The sequence below is a fragment of the Syngnathus scovelli genome, chromosome 12 (assembly GCF_024217435.2).
Source record: "Syngnathus scovelli strain Florida chromosome 12, RoL_Ssco_1.2, whole genome shotgun sequence".
In the NCBI taxonomy this organism is placed as follows: domain Eukaryota; kingdom Metazoa; phylum Chordata; class Actinopteri; order Syngnathiformes; family Syngnathidae; genus Syngnathus; species Syngnathus scovelli.
This window is the reverse complement of record NC_090858.1, coordinates 2816619-2841497: the sequence shown is the minus strand read 5'-3', so window position 1 is coordinate 2841497 and position 24879 is coordinate 2816619. Positions and strand designations below refer to the sequence as shown.

At 42.8% G+C, this 24879-nt stretch overlaps 2 protein-coding genes across 4 annotated transcripts; both read left to right on the top strand.

Moving 5' to 3' along the window:
- The first annotated feature begins 36 nt into the window (after positions 1 to 36).
- On the top strand, positions 37 to 9763 carry abch1 (ATP-binding cassette, sub-family H, member 1). Of its 3 annotated transcripts, none has more exons than XM_049736449.2 (20): positions 37 to 190; positions 1991 to 2142; positions 2916 to 3075; positions 3142 to 3296; positions 3871 to 3978; positions 4366 to 4459; positions 5347 to 5421; positions 5493 to 5673; positions 5817 to 5913; positions 5980 to 6148; positions 6231 to 6331; positions 7070 to 7140; positions 7221 to 7270; positions 7467 to 7523; positions 7601 to 7671; positions 7743 to 7831; positions 7902 to 8005; positions 8086 to 8245; positions 8306 to 8410; positions 8485 to 9763. In XM_049736449.2, the coding sequence occupies exons 1-20, from the start codon at positions 101 to 103 to the stop codon at positions 8589 to 8591; spliced, it is 2196 nt and encodes a 731-aa protein (XP_049592406.1). In that variant the 5' UTR covers positions 37 to 100; the 3' UTR covers positions 8592 to 9763. The 3 variants fall into 3 exon arrangements, with proteins under 3 accessions (XP_049592406.1, XP_049592408.1, XP_049592407.1); XM_049736451.2 differs by lacking the exon at positions 37 to 190 and adding an exon at positions 294 to 414; XM_049736450.2 differs by lacking the exon at positions 37 to 190 and adding an exon at positions 497 to 958.
- A 4358-nt stretch (positions 9764 to 14121) lies between these two features.
- peli1b (pellino E3 ubiquitin protein ligase 1b) lies at positions 14122 to 24799 on the top strand. Its single transcript, XM_049735060.2, has 7 exons — positions 14122 to 14496; positions 19382 to 19630; positions 20810 to 20939; positions 21329 to 21430; positions 22158 to 22355; positions 22431 to 22619; positions 22688 to 24799. Exons 2-7 carry the CDS (start codon positions 19551 to 19553, stop codon positions 23255 to 23257), a joined length of 1269 nt encoding a protein of 422 aa, XP_049591017.1. The 5' UTR covers positions 14122 to 14496; positions 19382 to 19550; the 3' UTR covers positions 23258 to 24799.
- The last annotated feature ends 80 nt before the right edge of the window (positions 24800 to 24879 follow it).

The following is a 24879-nucleotide window of genomic DNA, read 5'->3' as shown; positions in this document are numbered from 1 at the left end:
TTGAAAGTGCGCAGCCCCTGCGAGTTGCACGTTCGCCCTCCCCTTCCCTTGTTCCCCCAGCAGGAGGCTCCGCGGTACCCGCCACCTATCTGCAGCAGCCATGAACGCGGCGGAGGAGGCTGCTGCCCGCTGGGAGGATGCGATGATGGCGGCCTGCACGGAGGTGGACTGCACCGAGATGGGCGACCGGGTAAAGTGCTTTTTTTTTTTTTTTCGGGTGCAGGGAAGAATGATGCATCGGTAGGAATAGACACTGTTGTAATTTATGTGCGTGAACGCGGCTGTCAGGATCATTTTTCTCCACTTGGTTGCAGCAGCGAGGAGGGAATTATTCCGGAATGGAAAGTGAAAGAAACGCTTTTCAGCACAGTTGCACGAATGCATGCATGGAGCTAATTCTTGCATTTTATCCTGGTAAGAATCATTTTTCAAAAGCAGATTATTATTCGGAAATGTTCTAGTCTAGGTAGCATTGTGGCCTAGTTAGCATGTTGGCTTTTGCAGTTCTGAGGTTGACGGTTCGAATCCTGTATGTCTGTTCTGTTCTCACGTGACTAGCGACTAGTCAAGCGTGTAGTTAACTTTTCCAATGCCTGCTTGCAGTTTCATTGTCAGTTCCAAACCTCCATAGATGTGAATGTGATTTTAAATATTATTATTTTTTCTACAAGTGGGTGTTTTCTTACAAAAACTAATCTGGGCAAGGCTCCATCCCACTTGGCACCAGACTGAGCACATGTGCTCTGGAATATGGTTGACTCGAGTTAGTTAGTGTAACCTGTTCAGCACTTTACAAGCGTGTGTGTGCGCATGTGTGTGGTTTTCGACTGAACCTGTTCTTCCACTTTGCAAGCATGCCCTAATAAGGCCCGGGCTTTTGTAGTTGTTGTCAGTGTGACGCACTTCATCGCTCCATCTTCATCCCCTGCAGGTTTTATCGTTTCTTCTGCATCTTCGAGTAAGTTTTGCCTCCTCTTATCTCGAATTTTTGCTTTGCTGCCTCTGCGGGATGGATTTCTGCTGCCCTGGATGAGATTTTGACGTGTCAGAAGATGTAGGTCGGAGTGGCAGAAGTGAAAAGCAGCAGATTATTATTATGCAACAGCACCAGCCTCCCGCTCTGTAATCTGCCTTCTGGTAAAATGTTGGATTAATGTAGAAGAAAGAACCTTTTTTGTATTTAAGTGTAATTTTTCAGATTTGGGAGTGCTGCTACATAATATTGGGGTGAAACAGGAAAAAAAAAATGCTTTTTGTGTTCGCAATTTTGCAGGGTTGGAGAATTTTGAAAAATATGGAAAAATACTTCCTATGGATTTTTTTAAACACACATGGACTAAATCTGTATATCAGTAAATTTGCACTAAATAAGTATTGCCTAAGTCTTAAATCAGATTATAATAATAAAGCAAACAAATCTGGGGGGTTTACCTCTCCAGCTTTTCATTGTTCAAGCCCAACATTCTTGACAAAAAGTAGCTCATTGGGTCAGTTAGCTCGCAAGCTAGCTCGTTACTGGCCGACCTGTAGGAATGTGACCGATTATCGCTTGTCTTTGAAATGGGTTTAAGAATGTTAAATTGAAGTGAAAGCAATTTGGGTGGTATCAAAGAGAGCAGGATGTGGGTTGAAGGTGAAGACCTACCATCCACCCTTCTTAGCTGAGCTGACTTAATGGAATGTTGCCGTGTGACCTGTCTCTGCTGTCAAATGTCTTGAAGCTACGACCATTTCCTTTTTATTATATTTTCAATTCGATTTTTTTTTATTCGATTAATCGACAAAATAAAAATATCAAATATTAAAATACAGCAACTTTATATCCCATTCTGGCACACCATAATATATGCTGATTTTTTTTTTTTTGCTCCGTATCTCGTCTTATGGTTGTCATCAAAGCTTCTTGTAGCTTCTCGCACAATAAAGACCAAAAGCAAAAAAGGGATCTGCTGAAATTGTGTATGATGACAATCATGGCTACTCTTTGCAGAAACAAAACAACATGAAGGACGACCCGGAGGCGCCGCCGCCGGCGCCGCCCACGCTGGGAGACCCGGCCATTCAATGCCGGGACGTTTGCCGCTCGTACGGAAAACTACAAGTACTCAACAACCTCAACCTCACCGTGCCCCAGGGACAAATGTAAGTACTTGAGAATGATATGATAAAAATAAAATATAGTAAAGTCAATACAACACAATGAGCATTTTTAAGACTTATTAATAATACTGAAATTTGTATGAAGGAAAAAAACTAGTTGCAATAATACAGGAGCAATAATTATTATTTAATCATTTTGTTCATTTTGACACACTGTAGAACTCGTCAGGAACATTCCGCCATCCTAGTTATTAAGCGTCCTTAGGCACACTTTTGTTTTCGCCCAAGTCGGACGATATTAGAAGGCATTGACGTGGGTTGCGGCATCGTTCATTCAACAAACGCCTTGCTGCATTCCTCCAGTGACAGCTGCAATTGGCTTGGCCGCAAAAACGTGGGTGGAAACTCTGTTCAAAACATTTCCTGAAATGTATACAGATTGCGACATTTGATTTGATAACTTCGTGTCCAGTTAAAACCTTCAAAATGCATTTTGCCACTTGCTGGCGACTCAAAAAATGACATCACATGGTCAAGGTAACAACCAATCACGGCTCAGCTTTCGAATGACACATGATTAATGTCTTTAATCAAAATAAAAATGATTTTATTTTTCAACAATAATAACTCATCATAGTCATCATACTCAAACTTCACCAGGCGTACGACGAATGTTATTTTATCTTGGTTGCCATCATGTTTTTCTTACAAAATCACCCACGCTCTCAAAGCAATCAGATTTTATTCTGAAAGAAAAACCAACTTCAGATGTCATGGACATTTTGGGAATGTTTGATTTTATTCTTTCCTGGTAGATACAGCCTCCTGGGCCCCAGCGGTTGCGGCAAGACCACCATGCTAAAATGCATCGTGGGAACTCTGAGCCTCTCTCGGGGTTACATCAGCGTGTTGGGGAAGCCCCCTGCGTTCCCCGGCCACGGCGTGCCGGGCAGGATGGTGGGCTACATGCCCCAAGTAAGCCATTTTTCCACCTGCTTCATTACTACAAATACATTATGAGTCACATGCTGCTTCACCCAGGAGCTGGCTTTGTACAACGAGTTCACCATCAGCAACACGCTCACCTTCTACGGACGAATCCACGGGCTGACTCTGAAGGAAACCCAGGCCCGCATTGATTTCCTCATTGAGTTCTTGGATCTGCCGCAGAAGGACCGGCTGGTTCGCAATCTCAGGTAAATAAAGTATCTTTCCTCATTGAAATGAATGGAAATACCGTTAATCCGTTCCAGCCCAGCATAAAATAATTTTTTTGTAATAAGGAAAATACCGTAAATTTCGGACTATAACCCGCGGCTTTTTTCGTAAATTTTGAACCCGGAATCACGGGTTTTAGCTGGTGCGGCTTATAGTCCGAAAATTACGGTAGCCTCTACAATATTATACCCTATAATTTTTTTACTCGTAAGTCAAAGCAGAAAAAAAATAGTCGAGGTAACACGACACTAGACAGGAAGTGAAGTATAAGGTGCGGATGAACGTATACATATTGACGTAATGCTCTTAACGGCCTACGATTGCTCTGGGGAGCTTACATGAGAACATTGTTTTCCAAAGAGGCCGCTGAAAGCAGCTTCATTAGCTCCTCATGTAATATTCATGTCCCATGTAATGTTACAGTTGCAGTCATGTTAAGTAAGTTAGGTTGCTTATAATGAGCTTTTATTTTCTTAAGGGGTTCTAAGACTTCCTGTATAAAAAACAAATGTGAATAAAAATAAATAAATACAATTTTCTGTGGTGTCGCAGTGGCGGCCAGAAGCGAAGGGTATCTTTGGCGGCGGCGCTACTCCAGAATCCTGAGCTGCTCATTCTTGATGAACCCACGGTGGGAGTGGACCCAGTGCTCAGGGCCAAGTACGTTCAAATTATCTGCAACCTCTTCTCGACATTCTAAGTGCCACTCATCTATTTGCAATTCTTGTACGCAAGCACTCATGTAAGTAGACGCCCGCAGGAGAAATGAAGCTCTGCTTATTAGTTCCTTGTCGCTTCTGTGACCGAAAGAAAAGGCAACATGAAACCTGACATGTGCCCCTAGCTAAATGTAGCGCACTAGTTAGCTTCGACTTGAAATATTCATCAGTGATTATTCATCACCGGAGTACAACGTGTCATTTTACAAGATAGCGAGCAACTAATTGAGACACCACTGTGAAATGGAGCAGCTAATAAAAATATTTATCCATCTATCCAACTTGTGAGGATGTCTGTCTATCCACTTTTGTAACTTGATGTTTCCAGGATTTGGCAACATCTGGTGGACATCGTGAAGACGGGTAAAGTGTCGGTCATCATCACCACGCACTACATCGAGGAAGCCAGACAAGCCAATGTGGTGAGGAAATCGGGGTCTCGTTTACCTTAAAAAAAAAAAAGATTTACTTGACTGTCCATTTGTGTTGTAATGCTAATTAGCTTAGCATGCAGACATTGTGAATAATCCCCTTTGTGGACCGGTAAATACTTGAAGTGTTCCATGAATTCATTGTTAATCTCCTTTATATATGAAATCCTAATTTTATGAATTCCATAGCAGAGTCGTCCTTTGTAATCGTCTCTGTTTTCGGTTCAGGCGGTTCAGAAAGATTAAATCGGAAATAACATAGGAACCTACTTAACGATTGTTTGAGCTTGTTGGTGGTCGACATTGTTTTAATGAATAGAAATAATTTGCAGAATGATAAAATAGCACGGCACACTCTAGCATGCTTTTATGTTTTATAATTAATGTGTCTCTGCAGTCACACACAAAAAAAAACAAAAAACAAGATGGCTCTTTGCAAACAAAGAAGCACGAGTTCTCTGGTCAAACCAGTCAGGTGGCTGGGATTCATTTTCTGATTTAACACATGTACGAGTGTCAGTAAAGTGCTTACTAAAAGGAAGTAGGTCGCAACATTCTTGCATAGTCATACATGTGCTCTGCACATGATTGACTTTGGCTGCGAGCAAAACTGACACTTACAAATGTGGTGTGCTAATTTAAGAATTGCAAAATAAAGTGAGTCAATAAGCCCCAGTAATTATAGATGTTTTTTTCCGAGTATACAGAAAATATATGTATTGTTATATTGTCTGTCTTTGTTGCTTCACCTTTGGTATTCAAATATTAAAGTTTTTATACAATGCTAGTTTCGACAGCCCGTCTATGACATTTTGCATTGTTTGTTAGCATAAAGCTAGCTTACTTTTGGCATTGTAATATTTGTTGTCCCCATCAAGGTGGGCCTGATGAGGAACGGCTGCTTGTTAGCTGAAGGAACTCCAGAAGCTGTCATGAAGATGCAAAGCTCTACTGTGAGTTGCAAGTGTGACTTTTGGTTTATAGTCGGGTTGAAACTTAGTCCATTGTGTGTTCCCTACTTTAGACTCTGGAGCATGCCTTCCTGCAGCTATGCGAGACTTCAGACCAGATGTGCATTAAGCGAGTCTCCGGTACCCAAGACGACGTGTTGGGGAACAGCCAATCATTTGAAAGTGGGCGGGACGAGAGTAGACCCATCCTTGCCAACGTGCCCAAAAGCACCGGGGAGATCGTCAGCCATTCAGGTTAGGGGGGGATCGATGCTAGTTTTGTTAGCCTGCCTATGGCGTTTTTCATTGTGTGTTAGCATAAAGTTATGTGATTTGGTTACAGTGAAAATTAATTCTTTATATAATTCTTATGTGACTACTTATTGGTGATTCCACAGTGGACTGGAAGGTGCGAGTCCGACACGTGATTCCCAAATGGAGGAACATTGTCGCCCTCACTATTAAAACCTTGCTCCGAATGAGGAGGATGCCAGGGTACGTCGACCACCATAAAAAAATCTGAACGTCGGTCGTCATTTCTAACGATGTCGTCTTTTGCAGCTCCTTGTGTTTCCAGTTCTTGCTTCCCGTCATCCAGATGTCGCTCATCTGCTTGTGTGTCGGTGGAGACGCGAAGGGGATCCAAGTTGCCGTGGTCAACAACGAGACCTCTCCACTTGCTTTCAGCCACTCGCTGCTTTCTTTTTTGGATAATGACAGTATGAAGCAGGTAGTAATTCCCAAAAAAGTAGCAAAAATAAAGTAGCAAATTGTACATATGGTGTCTTACGTGCTATTTTGTGATTGGACAGGTCAACTTATCTTATGCGGAGGCTTTTAAAGGGATCCACGAAGGAAAGTACTGGGGGGTCATCGGATTTGGCAAGGACTTCAGCAGCTCCCTATTAAATAGGTACACAGGCCATCTGGACTTTATATACACACTGATTCAAATTTGTATCATAATAATGCAAAATGATTCGCCATCGTTGCTAGTCTTGCGCGAGTTAGCCACGGCAACAAAAAAAAAAAACAAGCCACAGCTTTTAGGAAATACCTTGACTCAGCATTTTGCCATGTCATGCTGTTTACCTGCCATAGTCTGGATCTCGTGCGTCACGAAAAAACCGCAGCAGACAACTCCGCCGATGAAAAATACCTGAAGTGTCATGATTTATAGCTGCAGGGCGGATTCGTTACGTTGGCAAAGTATTTGGCAACGAAGAGCATGCTTCGTTTAGCGTGAACCAATAGGTGAAGTAGCTTAAAGGTTATTTTCGAGCATAGCTACAGATAGGGCCAAATAGTTCCTGGATTTGATTGAGAGCTTGGCACACGTAAAAAAGAAGCTAATGTTAAACGACAATTATTTGCAATTTAACAAGAAGGCATTCCCTTTTCTTGGGACTTTTAATTATTAATCACCTTTGTTAGGTATAAAATTGAAAGAGAAGTCAGCTAAAAAACTACAAAGCAAAAGATTTTTTTTGAGGGTGTGTTGACTTATGCAACCCTATTTTTACTTCCTCTCTGGCACAAAAATTAAAAAAGATAAAAATGGGGTATGGTTTCATCTTTTATACTACCTTGCATTGAAGGGTGTGTGGACTTTTTATATCCTCCATATACATCTACATTTTTGCTCTTCCAGGATGTTACTGAAGAATGTGTCCAAGGCGGTGATAGATGAAGGGTCAGTGCATGTCTGGCTGGACCAGACTAGTAAGTAGATGGCTCCTTATTTGCTTCAACTGTTATGACGCTACCTTCAATGTTCAAAACAAGCCATTTTGTTTTTCCAGACAAACAAATCGCCTTGATGCTGCAGCAGAAGTTATACGACGCCTTCCAGGTGAGGATACTTTTTACTTATTCAAAAAAAGTTATAAAATGCTCTCAATCAATGAAAATAAATAGATACTCTTGTGTAAAAAGACACTTTTTTGATCCAATACATATGGCCTTATTATTGAGTTTCAATTTTCAATTTTGTCCAGTAGATGGTGCTACTCTTTTGCTTATTTAATTTTTTATTGTTTCCTTTACAGGCTTTTGTGAAGAGCAAGTTAGGTGACATGTCCTACAAGTATGCCTTGCCCATAAAGGTGAACAAAACAATATGGCATAATGTAGTAGTACTTCTACACCATATTTTCTAACACAAATTTTCTCCGTTTTGTAGTTTGAAGAAGCTATTTATGGTAAACAGAACACAGACTTTACTACATTCGTCATGCCGGGCGCTGTTCTCAGGTCAGTTACAAACCTAAAGGAGGGACACACAAAATGGAGAGCACAAAATTGAACTTGTTGTTGTCGTCCAGCATCGCCTTCTACTTGGCCTTGGGCCTGACCGCCCTCTCTTTTGTCCTGGAGAGGAAGGAAGGTCTTCTAGACCGATGCTGGGTTGCAGGTGACAACCTTCTGACATTGTTGACATTTTGGCATGTTATGAAAAAATTTGATTTATCATTTGTGTTCAGGTGTGAGTTCAATGGAGACAATGCTGGCTCACCTTTTCTCTCAGCTTCTCGTCATTAGCGTCCAGATCATCCTCATGTTGCTCTTTGTCCTGCTCGTCTTCAAGGTGCCAGATAGCCCATAAACACATATTTTATATTTATTAGTAAAAATGAGACTGAGTTTGCTTCTTGTGTTTGTGCGCAGATGCCAAACGAAGGCTCCCTGGTTCTCATCGTGTTGCTGATCATACTGCAGGGCATCACCGGCATCTCCTTCGGCCTGGTCATCTCCGCCGCCATCGATGACGAGCAGAACGCCAATCAGGCCGCGCTCGGACTCTTCTACCCTAACCTCATCATGAGCGGTAAGGCAGTCATTTCATATTTAATGTTGAATTTGACGTGATACGATATGATGTCATCAGGCATCATCTGGCCTGTGGAATGTATCCCCTACCCTCTCCGCTACCTCAGCTTGGCCCTGCCCCAAACCTACGCCTCACAAGCATTACGATGCATCATGTACAGAGGTACACATAATAATAAATACTAAATCGTATTAAAATGCTTAAATAAACATTTTGTGTCTTTCTGCATCCTTCAGGTTGGGATTTGACTCACATGATGGTTTGGAGAGGCTTCGTTGTCACTCTGGGCTGGAATACGTTCTTCATCGTTGTGGCAACTCTTATTTTGAAATTCAGGAAGTAAACACACACACACGTACGCACGAAGAATGCCTGCATGTGCTGCCCATAGAAAAAGACATTTTATTGTCTATGTGAAGGCTGGCCAAAGTATTTATCCAAAGTTCTGGAATGTTGTTGCGATCAATTATTTCCCCCCGATCGTCTTCTTTAAGTCATTGATGTAATTAAACAATCGGGTAATAATTTTTTTGTAAACCATATCGTCGCAACAACAAAATCACCAGGAAAAGTCCATTAATAATTTACGAAAAAAGAAAATCACAAATTGATTACGCTGTCTACTATCCTCAAGTCTTGAAAACTATTGAAAACTATCTAAAACTATTTATAAAACTTTTATCTACTATCAAAAACTAAACTACTTATCTACTATCTAAAGCTACTATCTAAATCTCTAGACAACATAATGTTGCCTAAATATAACAATGAGGCTGCTAGACCAATAGTGCAAAAAAATGTGAACCGGACCATTTTTTGACAGTGTATATTTTATGAAATAATTAGGACTATAATAATAAATCATTTTAATTAACGTCATTATATGAAAAAGTGGTTGAAATATTTTTCTCAAAATATTTTTACAGTATAATTTCTATTAATTTAGCCACTTTATTAAAAATAATAAAAAGGCGTTTTTTTACTCATTTTTCTCTTATTCATTTATCTCATCAAATAAATTACGGACAATAAAATAAAATAAAAGTTTAAAATAAACACTGTTATATACTATACGCATTTAGCTTTGTCAAATGACTGGTCAAGATACAAAGAACCAAAATAAAAAGACTGAACTTTGATTTTATTGTCAAGATAAACTATTTTTATCTCATATACATATTTTAACCTATCTGTTAAATAATATTTTACGTGTATTGTCATAATAGAGTACAGAGGCAAACTAAACACTCCATAATGGATAAATATTTGCTGTTCATGCAGTATTTTCTTTAAGTGAACTTTATGATGGGAAAAAATGTGACGTTGTATTGTGTATTATTTTTGTGACTGTATTATTTTTTTTTATGCTGTAATTCCACTTTGCTGGACAGAGTGGACGCCACTCGTAGGTCAGCTGACCACTTCAGCGCTCACGTGACATCATCAGGTCACACTTGGTATTGTTTGTATGATGGATCTTTTACTCAGCGGTCAATAAAATCATAAAAGATAAAATGCTAAATATGTTTTTTTTTATGTTTTAGGGCATATTTTAGATTCTATGTAATGTAATTCAAGATACTACCAGTAGAGGGCAGGCCATCACTATATTTCTACTACAATGGACTATTTTGTCTTAATAGAATTTGAAAAACTGAGGAATCCATTTATTCTGGAGGATTTAAAAAAAAAGTAGGTTGCGTTATTGTTGAAAAAAAATACATTACTTTTGATTAATTAGATAAGTTCATACTAAAAAAAAAAAAAAAAAAAGACTGACCCACACATTAAACCTTCTCTTGCTGCAGTTTCCACTTAATTATTTTGTTGTTTTGGTTAAAAAAAGGCTTCTTACAGTGTGTTGAAGGTTAATACTTAAAAAAAAAAAAGCCTTATTACCCAGCCGCTTCATTAGCATTTTTACAACCTCATCAAATATCCTGACGCATTTTACGTGGATGATTTGCAAATGCAATTAATTTTTACCCACCTTCAAATGGTGTCCTGACACTTTTCTCAATAATGTAACTTTGAAACTGGATTATTTTAGGGCTTTAATGAAGGTGCCCCAAGTCCAAAGCGGTCGTCCGTACACCCCATAAATCAATTTCCCGCGTGGACCGCATCGCCACGACAACATACTCCATTGCTGTGGCAACGGAGCGGTCGTTCTCGTGGCCTCTATTTTTGCCGGTTGTCACGGGAGACGCACGGCTGTCTGTACACCAGCAGGCGCGTCCGCACTTTGGAGTTCATAGAGTGCACCAGACACTTTTTACTTCAACTTCTGACACACATTCGCACTGACTGAAAGTTGAGCAACTTTATTCTAAAAAGAATATGGGGAGAAAAAAAAAATCTTAAATCATTCTAGATAAAAACTGTGATTTTGCGCTTGAAAATATTACTCTAAAAATAATATTTGACTTTAAGCCAAATTGCACCACTTAAAGGGGCGAGCTTTTATTGCTGAGGGGTTTCAAATGACCTCTAAAAATGTCACGTGTTGTGAGAGGAGAGCTTGCCGCTACAATGTTATGTTTTACGTTACACAACATGCAAGCCATGTCAGGTATCATTCGGCCCGTGGAGCGTATCCCCCTACCTCATCCTGGCCTTGCCCCAGACCTACGCCTCACCGGCAATGCGACGCATCATGTACACAGACACACACACGTGCACGTTACATAAGCGTGTTCTTGTAGCGTGACACTGAGACTGACTTATTAAGTACAATGTCGGCTGTACGATTCCCAACCGCTCTTAAGTAGATGATCCAATTTGACTTAATTAGTGAGAAAATTGTTATTTATTTACTTCTAATAATGTATTTTTGTTCATCTATCTATGGCAGCGACATATTAGCCAAAGTAATTACCAATAATTATTTAATTACATGACAAAAAATAGCCTTGGCTCTGATTAGACTGACATAGTAACACATAGAGGCTGAAATCTGATTGGACGAAAAAAGTTGACATCCACATAAACGTCCTGGAACTAGTTCAGACAAGTGAAACATAAAATGAAGAGAAAAGACAGCTGAGGACAAATTAATACAGCTTCAGGGAACAAATATTCAACTTGTAAATGCCGAGAAGGCCACACTTGGGATCCCTTCATGTGCTTCCAGGTTATAAAATGATGACGATGAAGAATCTTACCTTGCGCCACATTTAAAGACCCTCAAAGATCCCGCCGACCAGAAACAGCTTCAGGCCTCCTCTTCCGCCATCGTTGACAGACGGGCCGGGCGACATCATGCCCTTGCATCACTTGTGTACCTTGTCGCCATGACAACCGCATTGATGATAATCAGCCAACCGCCTCTGGAATGTCACCTGACTGACTAGTTGGAGCTCAGTGTGTGTGTGTTATATTTAATTTATCGTACTGATCATCACTGATGGCGAAATAACATCATCCCAAATAGTCGTTAGCAAGCGTGCGGTGGTCGCTCATTGATGACATTACACTTAATTCGAGCAGATGTGATGAAGTCACGCACACACATACGCTGACTAACCGAGCGCTTGTGTTTAGGTTGTATTTGTTGTATGTTTTGCCATTTAAAAGGCGACAGGACGAGTCAAACATGGTAGCCCAGCACTAATTGATGAAACGCTTCCAGATGTTGCTGTCAATGACAGGAAAATTCCAACACACAAACACACACATGCACACAAAAGTGTTGCTGACTTTTTGCCAGTTTAATAGCAACGACATCTGCTTCACATTTCCTCTCATCATCTTTGCAGCATGTCGCTAATTACACAGAATACATTTTCCCATGCTTGACTTTATTTATTTATTTTGGTTAAAGAAAACAGAAATGGAAACGTACACTTATGTAATAGGTACACACACACACACTATTAGATAACACCATTGTACACGCAAGCTAGCACTAAAAGCAATTTTCAAAGTTTTCAATTTCAAATGAAGTATTAGCCAGTGATCCAATTGTAAAACTTATTCCACTTTATTTTATTTTATTTCATTTTACACAATTGTACTTAATTCCTTAAATCATGTTGTGGATTGACAACATAAAATTACAATATAACCGCTACTAGCTTAATGCTAAAACATATTGTGAAATGCCATAGATAGGCTAGTGAGTAGCATTTATGTTTCAAAATGTCCTTTTGACTTTAATTGCGGTATTTTGCCTTTAAATGTGTTCTAACTGTAAAAACACATGGCATTATCTTGTGTATAAACTCATCTATAAAAAAAAAAAAAGCTACCATGCTTTGCCTCTTACTTTAGATATTGTGCAGGCGTACCTCTCCTGCGTCCTCCTTCTAGAAAAGACTATAAATATCTGAAATGCAGATTATGCCAGGCGGTAGGACGAGTCCTCATTCCACCTTCAGGGATTAAATCTTAAAATAAGAAATAGACCTTGAAGCAGACTGAGAAGCGTCATTTTGGGACTATTTACGTCCCGGGATAAGTTACGCTCTCGTTTTTTTTCACTCCTCAACCCATGTGGAGTGAATTCTAAAGACTTCATCTAACATTGTGTTGAGATCAACGTGTAAAAAGCCAGCGCACACAATTACTGCTGCTGCTGCTGCTTTGTGTGATATGCTAAACATTGTGTAAACATTGGCCAGCATGGTTACCGTCGCCATGGTAGCACGACAACAGTGCTCGCCTCGGCCCCTCAAACACGGGACAGTGCTGTTATTTAATAGTTGACTATGCACCAGCACTCCGTGTTTCTAACACACACACACACGCACACACAGACACACACATCAGCAGGCCAGCTGTTGCTATGTTTTGCTCTTATCGCACAACAACAACAAGCACGACAAGAACAGCCTGGCTTGGGTTCAAGAACCCAAAGCCCCCAAGTCCTCGTGACAGACTTTTTTGATGGATGTTGCTGACATCATGAAAAGATGGTTTATTCTATTTGGGAAGTCGAAGCAGTGTCCGCTTCGACGCCTGACCAAGACTTGGTGTCTCAGTGTCTCGTGGTCTTGTCGAAGAGACGACGTGGCCAACTGGGAAACATCTGTCCTCAATATCGGGCCAATGCCAGCTTTACTTTAAGGTATCGGGTACTCACAGAGGATGTCGATACAATACTTTGGGCCCAAAAAAAACACGAAATATATTGAGAGTAAAATCCCATTTTAAATTCTGAATCTACAGTACTTGCTCTGTGTGAGTAGGTAAAATATGCAACCATTCTGAGCAAGGTTGCAGAGTCATGCTCGGTTAAAAAAAAAAAAAAATGCCAAAAGACGGATGCTCTCTTGAAAGCTTCACATGGGCGTGCAGCTCATTGGCTCCACAAAGAGTGACATGAACATCCATCACCACAAATCAAAGGAAGGTGTGTCCGCTGCTCCCGGTTTTGCTACTTGGAAATGCCAACTGGAGTTGTTTGCTCTTGAAACCATGGCGACGTACACACACACGCACACACACACACACACACACACACACACACACACACTTCAGCCTGTGCAAGGATTATATAAGAGTTTGTGCATGCATGTCTGCAGCTCCTGCAGAAAGCATGCTTTTTTTATATTGGTCATTTTATTATAAGTGATTTAACGAGTTTGGCTCAAATATGGTGAAAAATATAATACATAGCAATAAATTCATGGTCATGCAGTATTTTTTTTTTTTACTTTACGTTGCTTACTCCTCCTCCCCCTTCCAAATAAAACATCACAAAACTCACAAAAATAGTTTCGTTTCCTAACTGGTGTCGTTTTTAAAACTTTTTTTTTTTTAGTTCAGCATATAAGTGAGCGACAGCATCCTATGGCAAACAGGCGAGCGAAACAACTACATTTCCCAGCATGCTCTGCGGTGACGTCACCTGTTCTTTCTCATCGCTCGTTCCCGCCTACTCCGGCTCGCGGCTGGCTGTCGCCCCGGGATGTGTGGATGTGTGGATGTGGGGTCACTGTGTGTTTACGTTGGAAAGCTCACAACAAAGGAGAGCCTGTCATTCAAACCCAAGCCTCCACTCACACTCCCTGGATATTCTCCTCCTCGGTAGCCACACTCCTCAACGACCCTCCCTTCAAGCTTTGGACATTTTCCACCTTTATTCATGAAGAGAGAATTATTCCATTTTTACCTAGCATCTTCTTCACGTGCCGGTGAGCTAGCCTGCTAAGTTGCCATTGGCGGCGGTGGCAGTGGAGCTCAAACCCGGCCGGCAGCAGAGCAAGCCCAGAGACGCTGGAAATAAAGCCGTCATTGAACCCACGGTGAGTCCTTCACACGCTCGCTTAGCGTCCTTAAGCGGGTTTAGGCTCCTTTAGAGGCTAACAGTCGCTCTAGTACCACAGGGCCAGCTTGTTTTTAATGGTGGTCCCAGCTGTGAGTTACGACTAGGGGGCAATGGAGGGGGAATCTTTCTTTGTGCTCATTTCCTGCTTGATTATTTATGTCACTGCTAATAAGTTTGATTTATGCATCGCCTTTGTATGTACACCCGGCTTGTGTTACTTTCCATCACCTCCTCTTTCCAGTATGCATGCTGACCGGTCACCAGCAGCCCAGGCTGCAAACATTGCCTGATAAGGAAGACAGCAAGAAGGAAAGCTGTGTGTGTGTGTGTGTGCTGTCTAAAAAGTTGTCTAAAAAGCCTAATGCATGAAATCATCACAGGTAAAATGTACAGAAACCGGTTCAGAAAGGTCAATTAGAATACAGCCTCCACTTTGTGAACTTTAAGCCATCACATCATCTTGAGTGAACTCTGTAAAGTGCACCAAGTTAATGCCTCTTAGTCGCATACTAATAGTTACGTCGTTTTCAAATCTCACCATCATTTGAATTCGACACCTTAATGACCTCCCATCATTTAGCCTGGACTATCTCGAGATCATCCCCATCCTCCAGTCTGTCTTGCTTTCCCATCTGTTGCAGCCCCCCCTGGGGGCTTTATTGCATGGGTTGATTCAGGACATTCAGCAGGCTCCTACTGTAGAATTGAAGATGGCCGGATAAAAGCGGGATTCCTAATTCACCCCCGGGAGCCATATGAAATGATTGGCACCTTCAGACAACGATGGCAGACTTCCTGTGGTTCATAACGTTGCTTCTTTATTGATTGTTGTGCATCGTCTCATATTGTTGCATTTCGGGTTTCTCGTCGGGCAGAATTAGTTTCTGAGTGTGCTCCCAAAAGCAATCCAGCTGTCTATTATTTCCAGAGTGTTCTGCAGTGTAGTAGAGGACGTTTCACAATGTACTCCTCTTCCAACGCTCCCGACGTCAGCGTCTCAATTTCAGCGAGGTAACCCGAGTTGATGGTGTCAAAAGGGAAGCGGGCAGATACTCTGATGTCTTAATGGAGACTCAAACACACACGGGATGTTGCCTTATTGTTGTTTATGAAGGAATGGATGAAGGTCAGACAGGAATGTTGTATGCTGTTCTCGTGATACGACATGTCCGCAGTGGTTAAAAAAAAAAATCCCACATAATTCTAACGAATATGAGCCACATCTGCAACAATGTTTTTTCGCAACCTCACTCATTAATGTTGTTTTTAATTAAGAAACAACATATTGCTAACAGATGGTGGGTTTGTGTGAGGCGCCGGTGAGCAGCCTGAAAGTTAGCGGAAGCAGATTACATCTATCCCGGAAAGTGGGTCAGATGGTGGGCACGTTTTGGCGGCCTGATTTCAACATCAAAAAAAAAAAAAAAATCAAGGGTTTTTGTTTTTGCCATCTTTGATTTTATTCAGCAATATTAGAGGCCTTTTGTATATGCAAAAGAAAATAAAATTAATTCAATATACTAGCTTGTTAAATTCTCCTATATTGCCAACGGGCACATAAAAAAACCCTTACATTTCCCAACACGTCTGAGAACGTGATAAAAAAGGAAACTCCTCCACTTTACCTTTTGGAGTTTTTGGGCGCGTCACCCACAGCTAGTCTGCGCTATGAGATCATCCGCTTGAGTCGTGTTCCTCCAACAGCTCGATGCCGCTTTGCTCATGTTGGAAAATTCAACTGCAACACAAAAGTTTCTAATAATTCAGGCAAACTTGTTCAATTGTGAAAAAGATGGCAAATTTATTCCCTCGTTAGAAGGAAGCGTGGTGAGAAACATTTCGAGTGCGCAGCCAGCCGGAAAGCGTCGTCGTTAAATCATTCGACATGTTGACGCACGCTGACCTCAACAACAACAACACACACTTATGTTGTTGCATCATGAAGACGGCGTATTGACACGAGTCTTCTGTTTGTGTGTTGTTTTTGTGTGGCTGCTTTGGATCCTGTTGCTGTTTGTTGTCCTGTGGCCGGCTTGAATCTTTGATGAGGCACTAAATTGGCCCCTTGTATCCCGCGTGTCATCAGCCCGCCCTCGCGCTGACGTTCTCGGGGAACGTCGCACGAGGCCGCCCGCATGCCTGCGCCTGAATAAATAAAGGCCTCTACTCAATTCCATGTGTCCTACCTCCGAGGACACAAATAAACCATATGTGAGTATTTGCCAGATATTGTGTTTCCTCGGAATAGTTGGATTCATTGAAAGTTCGTTTTGTTCATTTAAATTAAAAAGATCAATAGTAACGTAAGGTTTGACCGATTATTCAGCTGGCTAGTCAATATTAGCTCTTTTCAAATTGACAAATTGTTTTTACTCATTAAGATATATATTACAGAATAAGACAAAAACAGTGAATCGTAAACATTACAATCCTCCAAAAAATCAGCCCAAAAATCAGCTGATGTTTGCCGATTGTCCTCTGTCATATCAGTAAAGATAAAGTTTTTAAACATGGAACTTAAACCTATACTACTGTGGCGAATCAGCAATTTTTTTTTTTAATTAGCCCAATTACGATTGAGCCCTGTGAAGTCTGCCTAGTAACAAGCAGCCAGGACAAGTAGGACTCAAGAATCCTCTTTCCAGAGTCCTCGGGAAGGCTGAACCTCAGGGACATTGAGTTGCCATTTTCTTTCTCAGCTTCCACAGAGCAACTTCTCGTTAGTGTTAATGAATCAATTTCTTTCTCAGCGGGTATTTGGCGCCAAAGCCTCCGACTCCCGTTCCCGTCTGCTTGTTGAGGTGCAATCAAGGGTGAGCGGGATTTAGGGGGAAAATGAAGTGAAAGAAATCATTCAAAATAATAAGTAAACAAAAGTCTGAAATCGATCAGACAGGTGTGGTCGGTCTTGGCCACGTAATACTTGGTGGTCCTCGCCTGCGTTCACATGTGTTTTCAACCACGTTTACATTCCACACCCTGTTCCAAACGTCCCCGTGCTGACCTCCGCCGCATATTTCGTGCCTCGCTGTTTAGAGCCGACGAGCATTGTTGTGGCAACGCTTGTCCAAAAGTAAGTCAAGTACATCGGGGTGTGGCGGCGGCGGCGGGGGGGGGGGAGAGTCCCCGGAAAGACAAGTTCAGTCCACTGCAGGAAACAAAAAGAGCATGAAGGCCGGGGAATTGGGACTTCCTGTGTGCATGGTCACTTTAGCCTGTCTGGCTCCAAGCATTTCCTGGACATAAGTATTGGGACATTTCTTCTTCCACTTCCATAAATTTGGCGATATGTGATTCTCTTTTTCTTCAATCTTGATATTTTTCCACATTGATCTCATCTACTGCAACCCCGTCCCCGAAGATTCAAGCTCCCATTCCCGGATGTGCTTGGTCTGTCCGGTATTGATAATTCTGTCTTATCTGTCTGACCGCTGTGATTCTCGCTACATTAATTTCCCGCATTATAGCTTCATTGGCCATTTTCCGCTGTCCTCAGGACTCCTCTCAGACTTTTATTATCGTCTGTGTCTGGAAAGCATTAATGGGATGTTTCCCTCTTTCGGTCAGAACTTTGACGTCTCTCGTCTGTGAGTGCCACGTCCTTTTTTTTTTTAAAAACAAAAAAGAAAAACAAAATGATTTGTCCGGAATACTGTGTCATCTTGAAATGGTTGGCTCCTGTCGCCGTGGAATTAAACACTTCCTTATTATGCCAAGAAGGAAACACAACAGTCAGGAATTACTGTTTTATTTGACCCACCTAGTATAAATTATCAGGCTATAAATTTCTTAATCTAATCAACAAGTGAACTGTGAAAAAAAAAAAAAAACACGTGTCTTGAGTTGATCAGCTGGGCTAGAAGCGTTTCCTTGAAGGCTTTAAAAGACTTTAATCAGCTTTCCAGAACAGGACACGGGACAACGTGGTACATAGAATTCCGGACTTGGACAAAAGAAACTGTTGTTACACACATTTGAGGAAGTGGTACCACTTAGCAGCTATGGAAATACCATTGCAGCCCGAGCGTTCTTTGGAAATCAATGCAAACATGGCAGTCGATAGATAACATGAGTTGAGCATTTTTATTTTATTTTTTTTATTTGTGCTTCTGTGGTTGGATTGCTTTAACAGTTTCGGGGCAGATAGAAATATTGCCGTAACTGTGCTGTATTGCTAAAAATAATGACCGTGCATTTCTCGTTTCTTGTAAGGTCATGTGTGTTTCTCTTCACGGAACGCTAAGAATAGGATTGAAAATAATCGGTCAAATATAAAAGACATATAATAAGCTAAAACTAGAGTGAAGCTCCAAAGTGTCGCCTTGGCGTGTGTGAAGTGGCTTTTGTGGCTGTCATCAACTAGCTGAGCTCACTCTTCTGTCTCTGTGTGTGTGTGTCACTAAGCAGCAAGTTGCGTGTCACAACGAGGTCAAGAGTGTGTGTGCACGCACAAGCACATGCCCGCACAACCTGCACTCATATAATTAACGCTATTTTGTGCAGATTCCCAAACACCGTCTTCTTCTAAACTATCATCATTAGAGCAGACCGAGGAACCAGACGAAGATGTTTTGAAGTGAACGCTCCGTGTGATCCTTCACCTCCCTTCGCCGCATCACATGCGATTGATCCATTTATAATTGACGCCGAATATAGATCTCTTGTTCGCACGCTGGGAGTCGAGGCGGGCTTCTCTCACTTTGCACGTTTATTAATTCATCTCAAATCCAAGTCAAGGCGCCGCTGCGTTCGGAGTGTGAAGGTGTAATCGTGTCAAAGTCACAGACAAATGCTATCAACTTCTTTTTTCTTTCAAAAACAGGTTGACTATTTTGTTGCTAACGTCCTCGCTTCTCTTCCAGGGCAGGACTGACGGACGCCTGAAGCATGAGAGGCTGGAGTTGAGGCTCAGCTGACCCTCCCCCCTTCCTCCTCCTCCTTTCCCACCCCTGTGTTCCACTCAGCACCACCCCCCAAAATCCCTGTCCCGCTTCCCCACCCGGACGTCCATCCATCCATCAGCCGAGCCCGATGTACTCCCCCGAGCAGGAGAACATCTGCACCACTTCCATCAAAGTGCCAGTCAAATATGGAGAGCTCATTGTGCTTGGGTAAGCAGCCAATCACGACAGTTCAATTCTCCAGATCGAAAAAAGTCACAAAAAAAAGCCTCCTAGAACTTTAGAGGGAAAATAATATACGCTGTGACCAAAATTCGAAAGTGACTTCATTAGCGGCTGTGTGTTTCAACACCACGTAGGAAGTGAGCACACATGGAGCACGGTTTTCAGGAATCTCCAAGCGAATCCGCCCAAATGACGGCGTGTCAGGAAGCATCCGTGTTTTCGTTGGTTCAGCAAGAACATGTCCAGCGGGGTTGGAAAACCAGGCCGGGGTCTTTCTGACTGAGTAACCCCGCTCAGTGTTTGGGAAGCGTAACTATGGGAACGCATCGCCATGGCGACAGGGCCAGTTTATGCACAACCCGAAAATATATACATATACCTTCAGATTATTATTGCACAGGTTAAACACTTTTCTATATTTTATTATTTTCCTATTAATTTTTTTAAATCGTTTTTTGCTACCACCCTTTTCGAAATGTCCGCCTGACCCAGAATCAAAAAAAGCAACAGTAGTTTGAAAAAAGGAAGAAAAAAAAAAAACAGCCAAGTAAAGTGGAAAAGCTTTGAGAGCCTAAAGAAGTAGAGCCAGACGCATTTTACTGCTTTTTCCACTGAAGAAAATTTCCACGGTGATCTGCGTGTCAACACCGGTTTAGACTAGCAAAGTTTGAGTCAGCAACTAAACAAGCAAGTAATCAAGGTGTGTGCGTTGTGTGTCGTTAAATAACACATGTTTGTAACGCGTGAGAAGGTCAGCGAACATATCGGGAAGTGCGGCCATGTTATTGTTGGCGCCGAGGTGCCACTTTGTTGCGTGCTGACCATGTTGATGATGACGAGGGTGTGGTGAAGGTTTGTTTTTTTCCCCCGCTTCCAGCTGAGCATGTGGACTTGAGTCAAAACAAACCTCGGAAAAGCCGCTCAAAGGGACGATTCAGTCGCTTCAAAAGCCCAACTCTGCCTTTTTTTTTTTTTCCCCCTGAATGTGTGCTTCTTAAGATGATTTAAAGGCAAAGAAAAAAAAATAAATAACAAAAGCGTGCTTTTATATGGACGCAACCAAATGTGGCTGACTTGATGATATGGGAAAGTCCACACACACGTTTTAAACACAAATGTCACTTTTGCGAGACATTGGATGTGTGTGTCTGTGTGTGTGTGCAGGTACAATGGCTCTTTACCCAACGGCGACCGAGGCCGACGCAAAAGCCGCTTCGCCCTGTGCAAACGGCCGAAAGCCAACGGAGTCAAACCCAGCACGGTTCACGTCGCCTGCTCCCCACAGGCTGCCAAGGTCACACATTAACACACACGTACACAAATCCAAAACTGTGTGTGTGTGTGTGAGTCCAAGACTGAGTGCGGGTTTACTTAAGGTGAAACGAAAATGTTTTGAAATGGAACACTGGGGAAATGTTTATAAGAGAGAAAGCATTTATAAATGGATCGTCACATCTGTGCCTAATATACAATATTTGGTGCGCACACACACACACACACACACACACACAGACACACAAAGGGTCGTTTCACATGTCTGGAAGAGTGCTTGCCTTACGGGTGGTCTCCAAACCATTTGGCTGGACTGTCCGGACCGCCAAGCTGGCTTGACCTTCCTTTTGTCTTAGCTACCGTCGGACCTTCATTTTTTTGGACCTTCACCGTGTTTTGTCTCACCTTCAGGCCATCAGCAACAAAGACCAGCACAGCATCTCGTACACGCTGTCCAGAGCCCAGACGGTGGTGGTGGAGTACACGCATGACGCCAATGTCGATATGTTCCAGGTAAGTGTTCATGACGGTTTGAAATGTTCTCTTTTATTCATGATGGCGAACGCTAGATAATTAATAATTCATCGTCCTCCGCCGGAATGTTGTCAACACCGTCGGAAGTGCCTTTTAACGTCACCTTGATAACAGCGTGAAACACTTATGAGCGTGATTCATTGTTGGGGTTATTATGGGATGTTGTCAGTCGTTGTTGTTTTCAGTTTTTAGTCATTTCCCGTTTGACCGCTTTAATGGAGCGAAAATGATGTAGGCGACTTTGATGTCTATTTTTTTTTTCTTTCTCTCGCTCGCTCGGCCCAGAAAAAAAAAAAAATAGGTCGAGCGTCTTCTCTGCCGGAGCCGCCGCGCATGCAAGTTTAATTCCAAAACGTGTTTAATATTCACAGCGATGTCAGAGGTTAAGCTGCAGGGCAGCCGGCGGGAGAGCAAAGCATGACAGATGCATTCCAAATGAGCATGGATTTTTTTTTTTTTGTCGGAATGTGTAGTGAAGACTAACTTTCTCTTAAGATAACACGCAAGGTTGAAATCAATGTGGACAAAAATATTGGGACACATGATTAAAATCAAACACAGTTTCATTACAACTGCATAATCTGTTGGCCATTATTAAGTATCGGTACTTGGTATCGGGTGATGACTCCAATATTTCATACTTGGTTTGAAAGTAAAAGCAAAGAAATAAAAATCATCAGTTGGACCCTGGTTCTTGTTTCTGCAGGTGGGTCGTTCCACAGAGAGCCCTATAGACTTTGTGGTGACGGACACGGTGGCGGGCAGCCAGAGCAACGGCGACACGCAAACTGTCCAGAGCACCATCTCACGCTTCGCCTGCCGCATCATGTGTCAGCGCACGCCGCCTTACACCGCCCGCATCTACGCGGCCGGCTTCGACTCGTCCAAGAACATCTTCCTCGGGGTGAGGAGCCGCGTCGCCGCCATCCGGAAACCCAAAGTCGGCGAATGAGTGCAAATATTGTTCTTTTGGATTCAGGAGAAGGCCGCTAAGTGGAAGACGTCCGACGGGCAGATGGACGGCCTGACCACCAACGGCGTGCTGGTGATGCACCCCCGCCACGGTTTCAGCCAGGACTCACGGCCCGGCGTGTGGCGGGAGATCTCCGTCTGCGGGAACGTCTTCACGCTGCGAGAGACGCGCTCGGCCCAGCAGCGGGGAAAGATGGTGAGCGGATGCAAGGCTCTTTACCCATCGGGCTGGACTAGAAGAAAGGTGTGTTTTGTGGCGTGCAGGTGGAGACAGAGTCTCAAGAGCTGGTGGACGGCTCGTTGATCGACCTGTGCGGCGCCACGCTGCTGTGGCGCACGGCCGAGGGCCTGTCGCGCACGCCTACCCTCAAGCACCTGGAGGCCCTGCGGCAGGAGATCAACGCGGCGCGACCCCAGTGCCCGGTGGGCTTCAACACGCTGGCCTTCCCCTCCATGCGGCGCAAGGACACGCCGGACGAGAAGCAGCCGTGGGCCTACCTGCGCTGCGGCCACGTGCACGGCTACCACGACTGGGGAAACCGCTGCGAGGAACGGGACGGGCGCCAGCGCGAGTGCCCCATGTGCCGCGCCAAGGGGCCCTACGTGCCCCTGTGGCTGGGCTGCGAGGCCGGATTCTACGTGGACGCCGCGCCGCCCACGCACGCCTTCGGCCCCTGCGGCCACGTCTGCTCGGAGAAGACGGCCGCCTTCTGGAGTCAGATCCCGCTGCCCCACGGCACGCACACCTTCCACGCCTCATGCCCCTTCTGCGCCCACCAGCTGAGCGGCGAGCGCGGCTTTGTCAGACTCATCTTCCAAGGACCCCTGGACTAGATCACGCCGTCTGTGGACGTCTTTTTTTTTTTTTTTTTTGTCCTAGTTGTCTTGCTCTCATTTTTAAGTGACCTTTTGGAGGATTCCTTTTTCAAGACAAATATTTCTATATTTTCCACCAAGAGAAAAAAACAGCTGGAGAGACTTTGTGATTGTGACAACAACAGTATTTATCCCAAACCAAAAGCTACAGTGCGCCTTTTTGTTCTTGTGCTACAGGATGTCCCCAAAAAATATACGCACTCCTCAAAATGTCAGGATAAGCCAGAAATGCACTAGAACCTTCAAAGGTGAACTTAATATAACCTTATATCAACTTTTGAATGTCCATCCCTTCAATATTTCAGTACAGTGGTGCATAGAGACAATTGGATGACTAAATCACATCTCAACGAAGGTTAGGTAAGGTCTTAAAGCAATTAATTGACTGTCAAAAGTATTTTGCGATCAATTCGTTGTCACTTATGACAGTTTTACTTGGTGTTCGCCATCACGTCATCATTTGATCGCGACACATCCTGTTTCTAGCAAAAATACACATTCAAATGTGAGGTGCCTATTGAAAATCCAAAGCGATGCAACACCGCCATCTAAAGGGATGAGTTAGTCATTACAAGTGATTTACAAACTTGAATTTTGTAAACTCGCGCCATCTTGTGGTGTTTCTAAAAGAACAAAAATATTAAAAAGACGATTATGTAGATTTTTGAGGGGACACTCTGTAGACTGTACGTCTCTTGAGCTAATTTAAACCTTTTATTGTTGTTTATTTATGGCCCTCAAAGCATCGCGTCGCTTTCAAAACTTTGTACTCTGCAGATTGTGTGTGTGTTTTGAGGGCTTTTCCGAGGTCTTTCATTTGTGTCTATGTCGTATTTAAACGTTTTGTCCCGCGTTCGCCTCTCCAAGCTGTTGACAAAGCAATACCTTTTCTGAAGCAAAATAGGTCGTCTCAGTGGCGCCACCTTGAACCCTTTAAAGCAGCGCAGCCATGTAGCATCACACACACACAGCAGGACTTCAAATGGTTTTTGTGACCACTGTTATGAATGCCAGTGTTGTTTATTGGTTGGAAAACCTTTACTGTATATCCATGAATGTACACGTTTTATCCAGAAGTTATTTTGACGCTCTCAGAAAGGAGCGTGACGGGATTTCTGCGTCATGTGTTTTTTTTATACGATGACACTCGATGACGTCAGCAATAACGGCCAGACTGATTTAGGTTTGATTGACGTTTCACCGACGAGTTAAGCAACAGGGCGCGTAAATGACGTCACACTCAAACCCGAAGTATCCCGAACTCACCTCAGGGAGACGAAGATAACCCCGTGGCACGCGTACAAATACACACGCCATTCCCATTTTCTGCACGGTTCCCTTTGCCCCAACACGTAAGAAATGGCTTTTTTTATGGTCCTGTCAATCATCCCGACAAGCTTGTGCTCATTGTCCTCATCTAATTTTTTTTTTTTTCGTGAAGGTGAAAGAAAGCAGAAGAATGTTTTTCTATTAACTTTAAACAATAAAGTGAAAAAAGTGTTGGTGTTTTTTTTTGGGGTATGGGTACACACAAAAAAAAACCCTTATGTGGTTGTAGCGTTCACTGCTGCCGCGCAAGC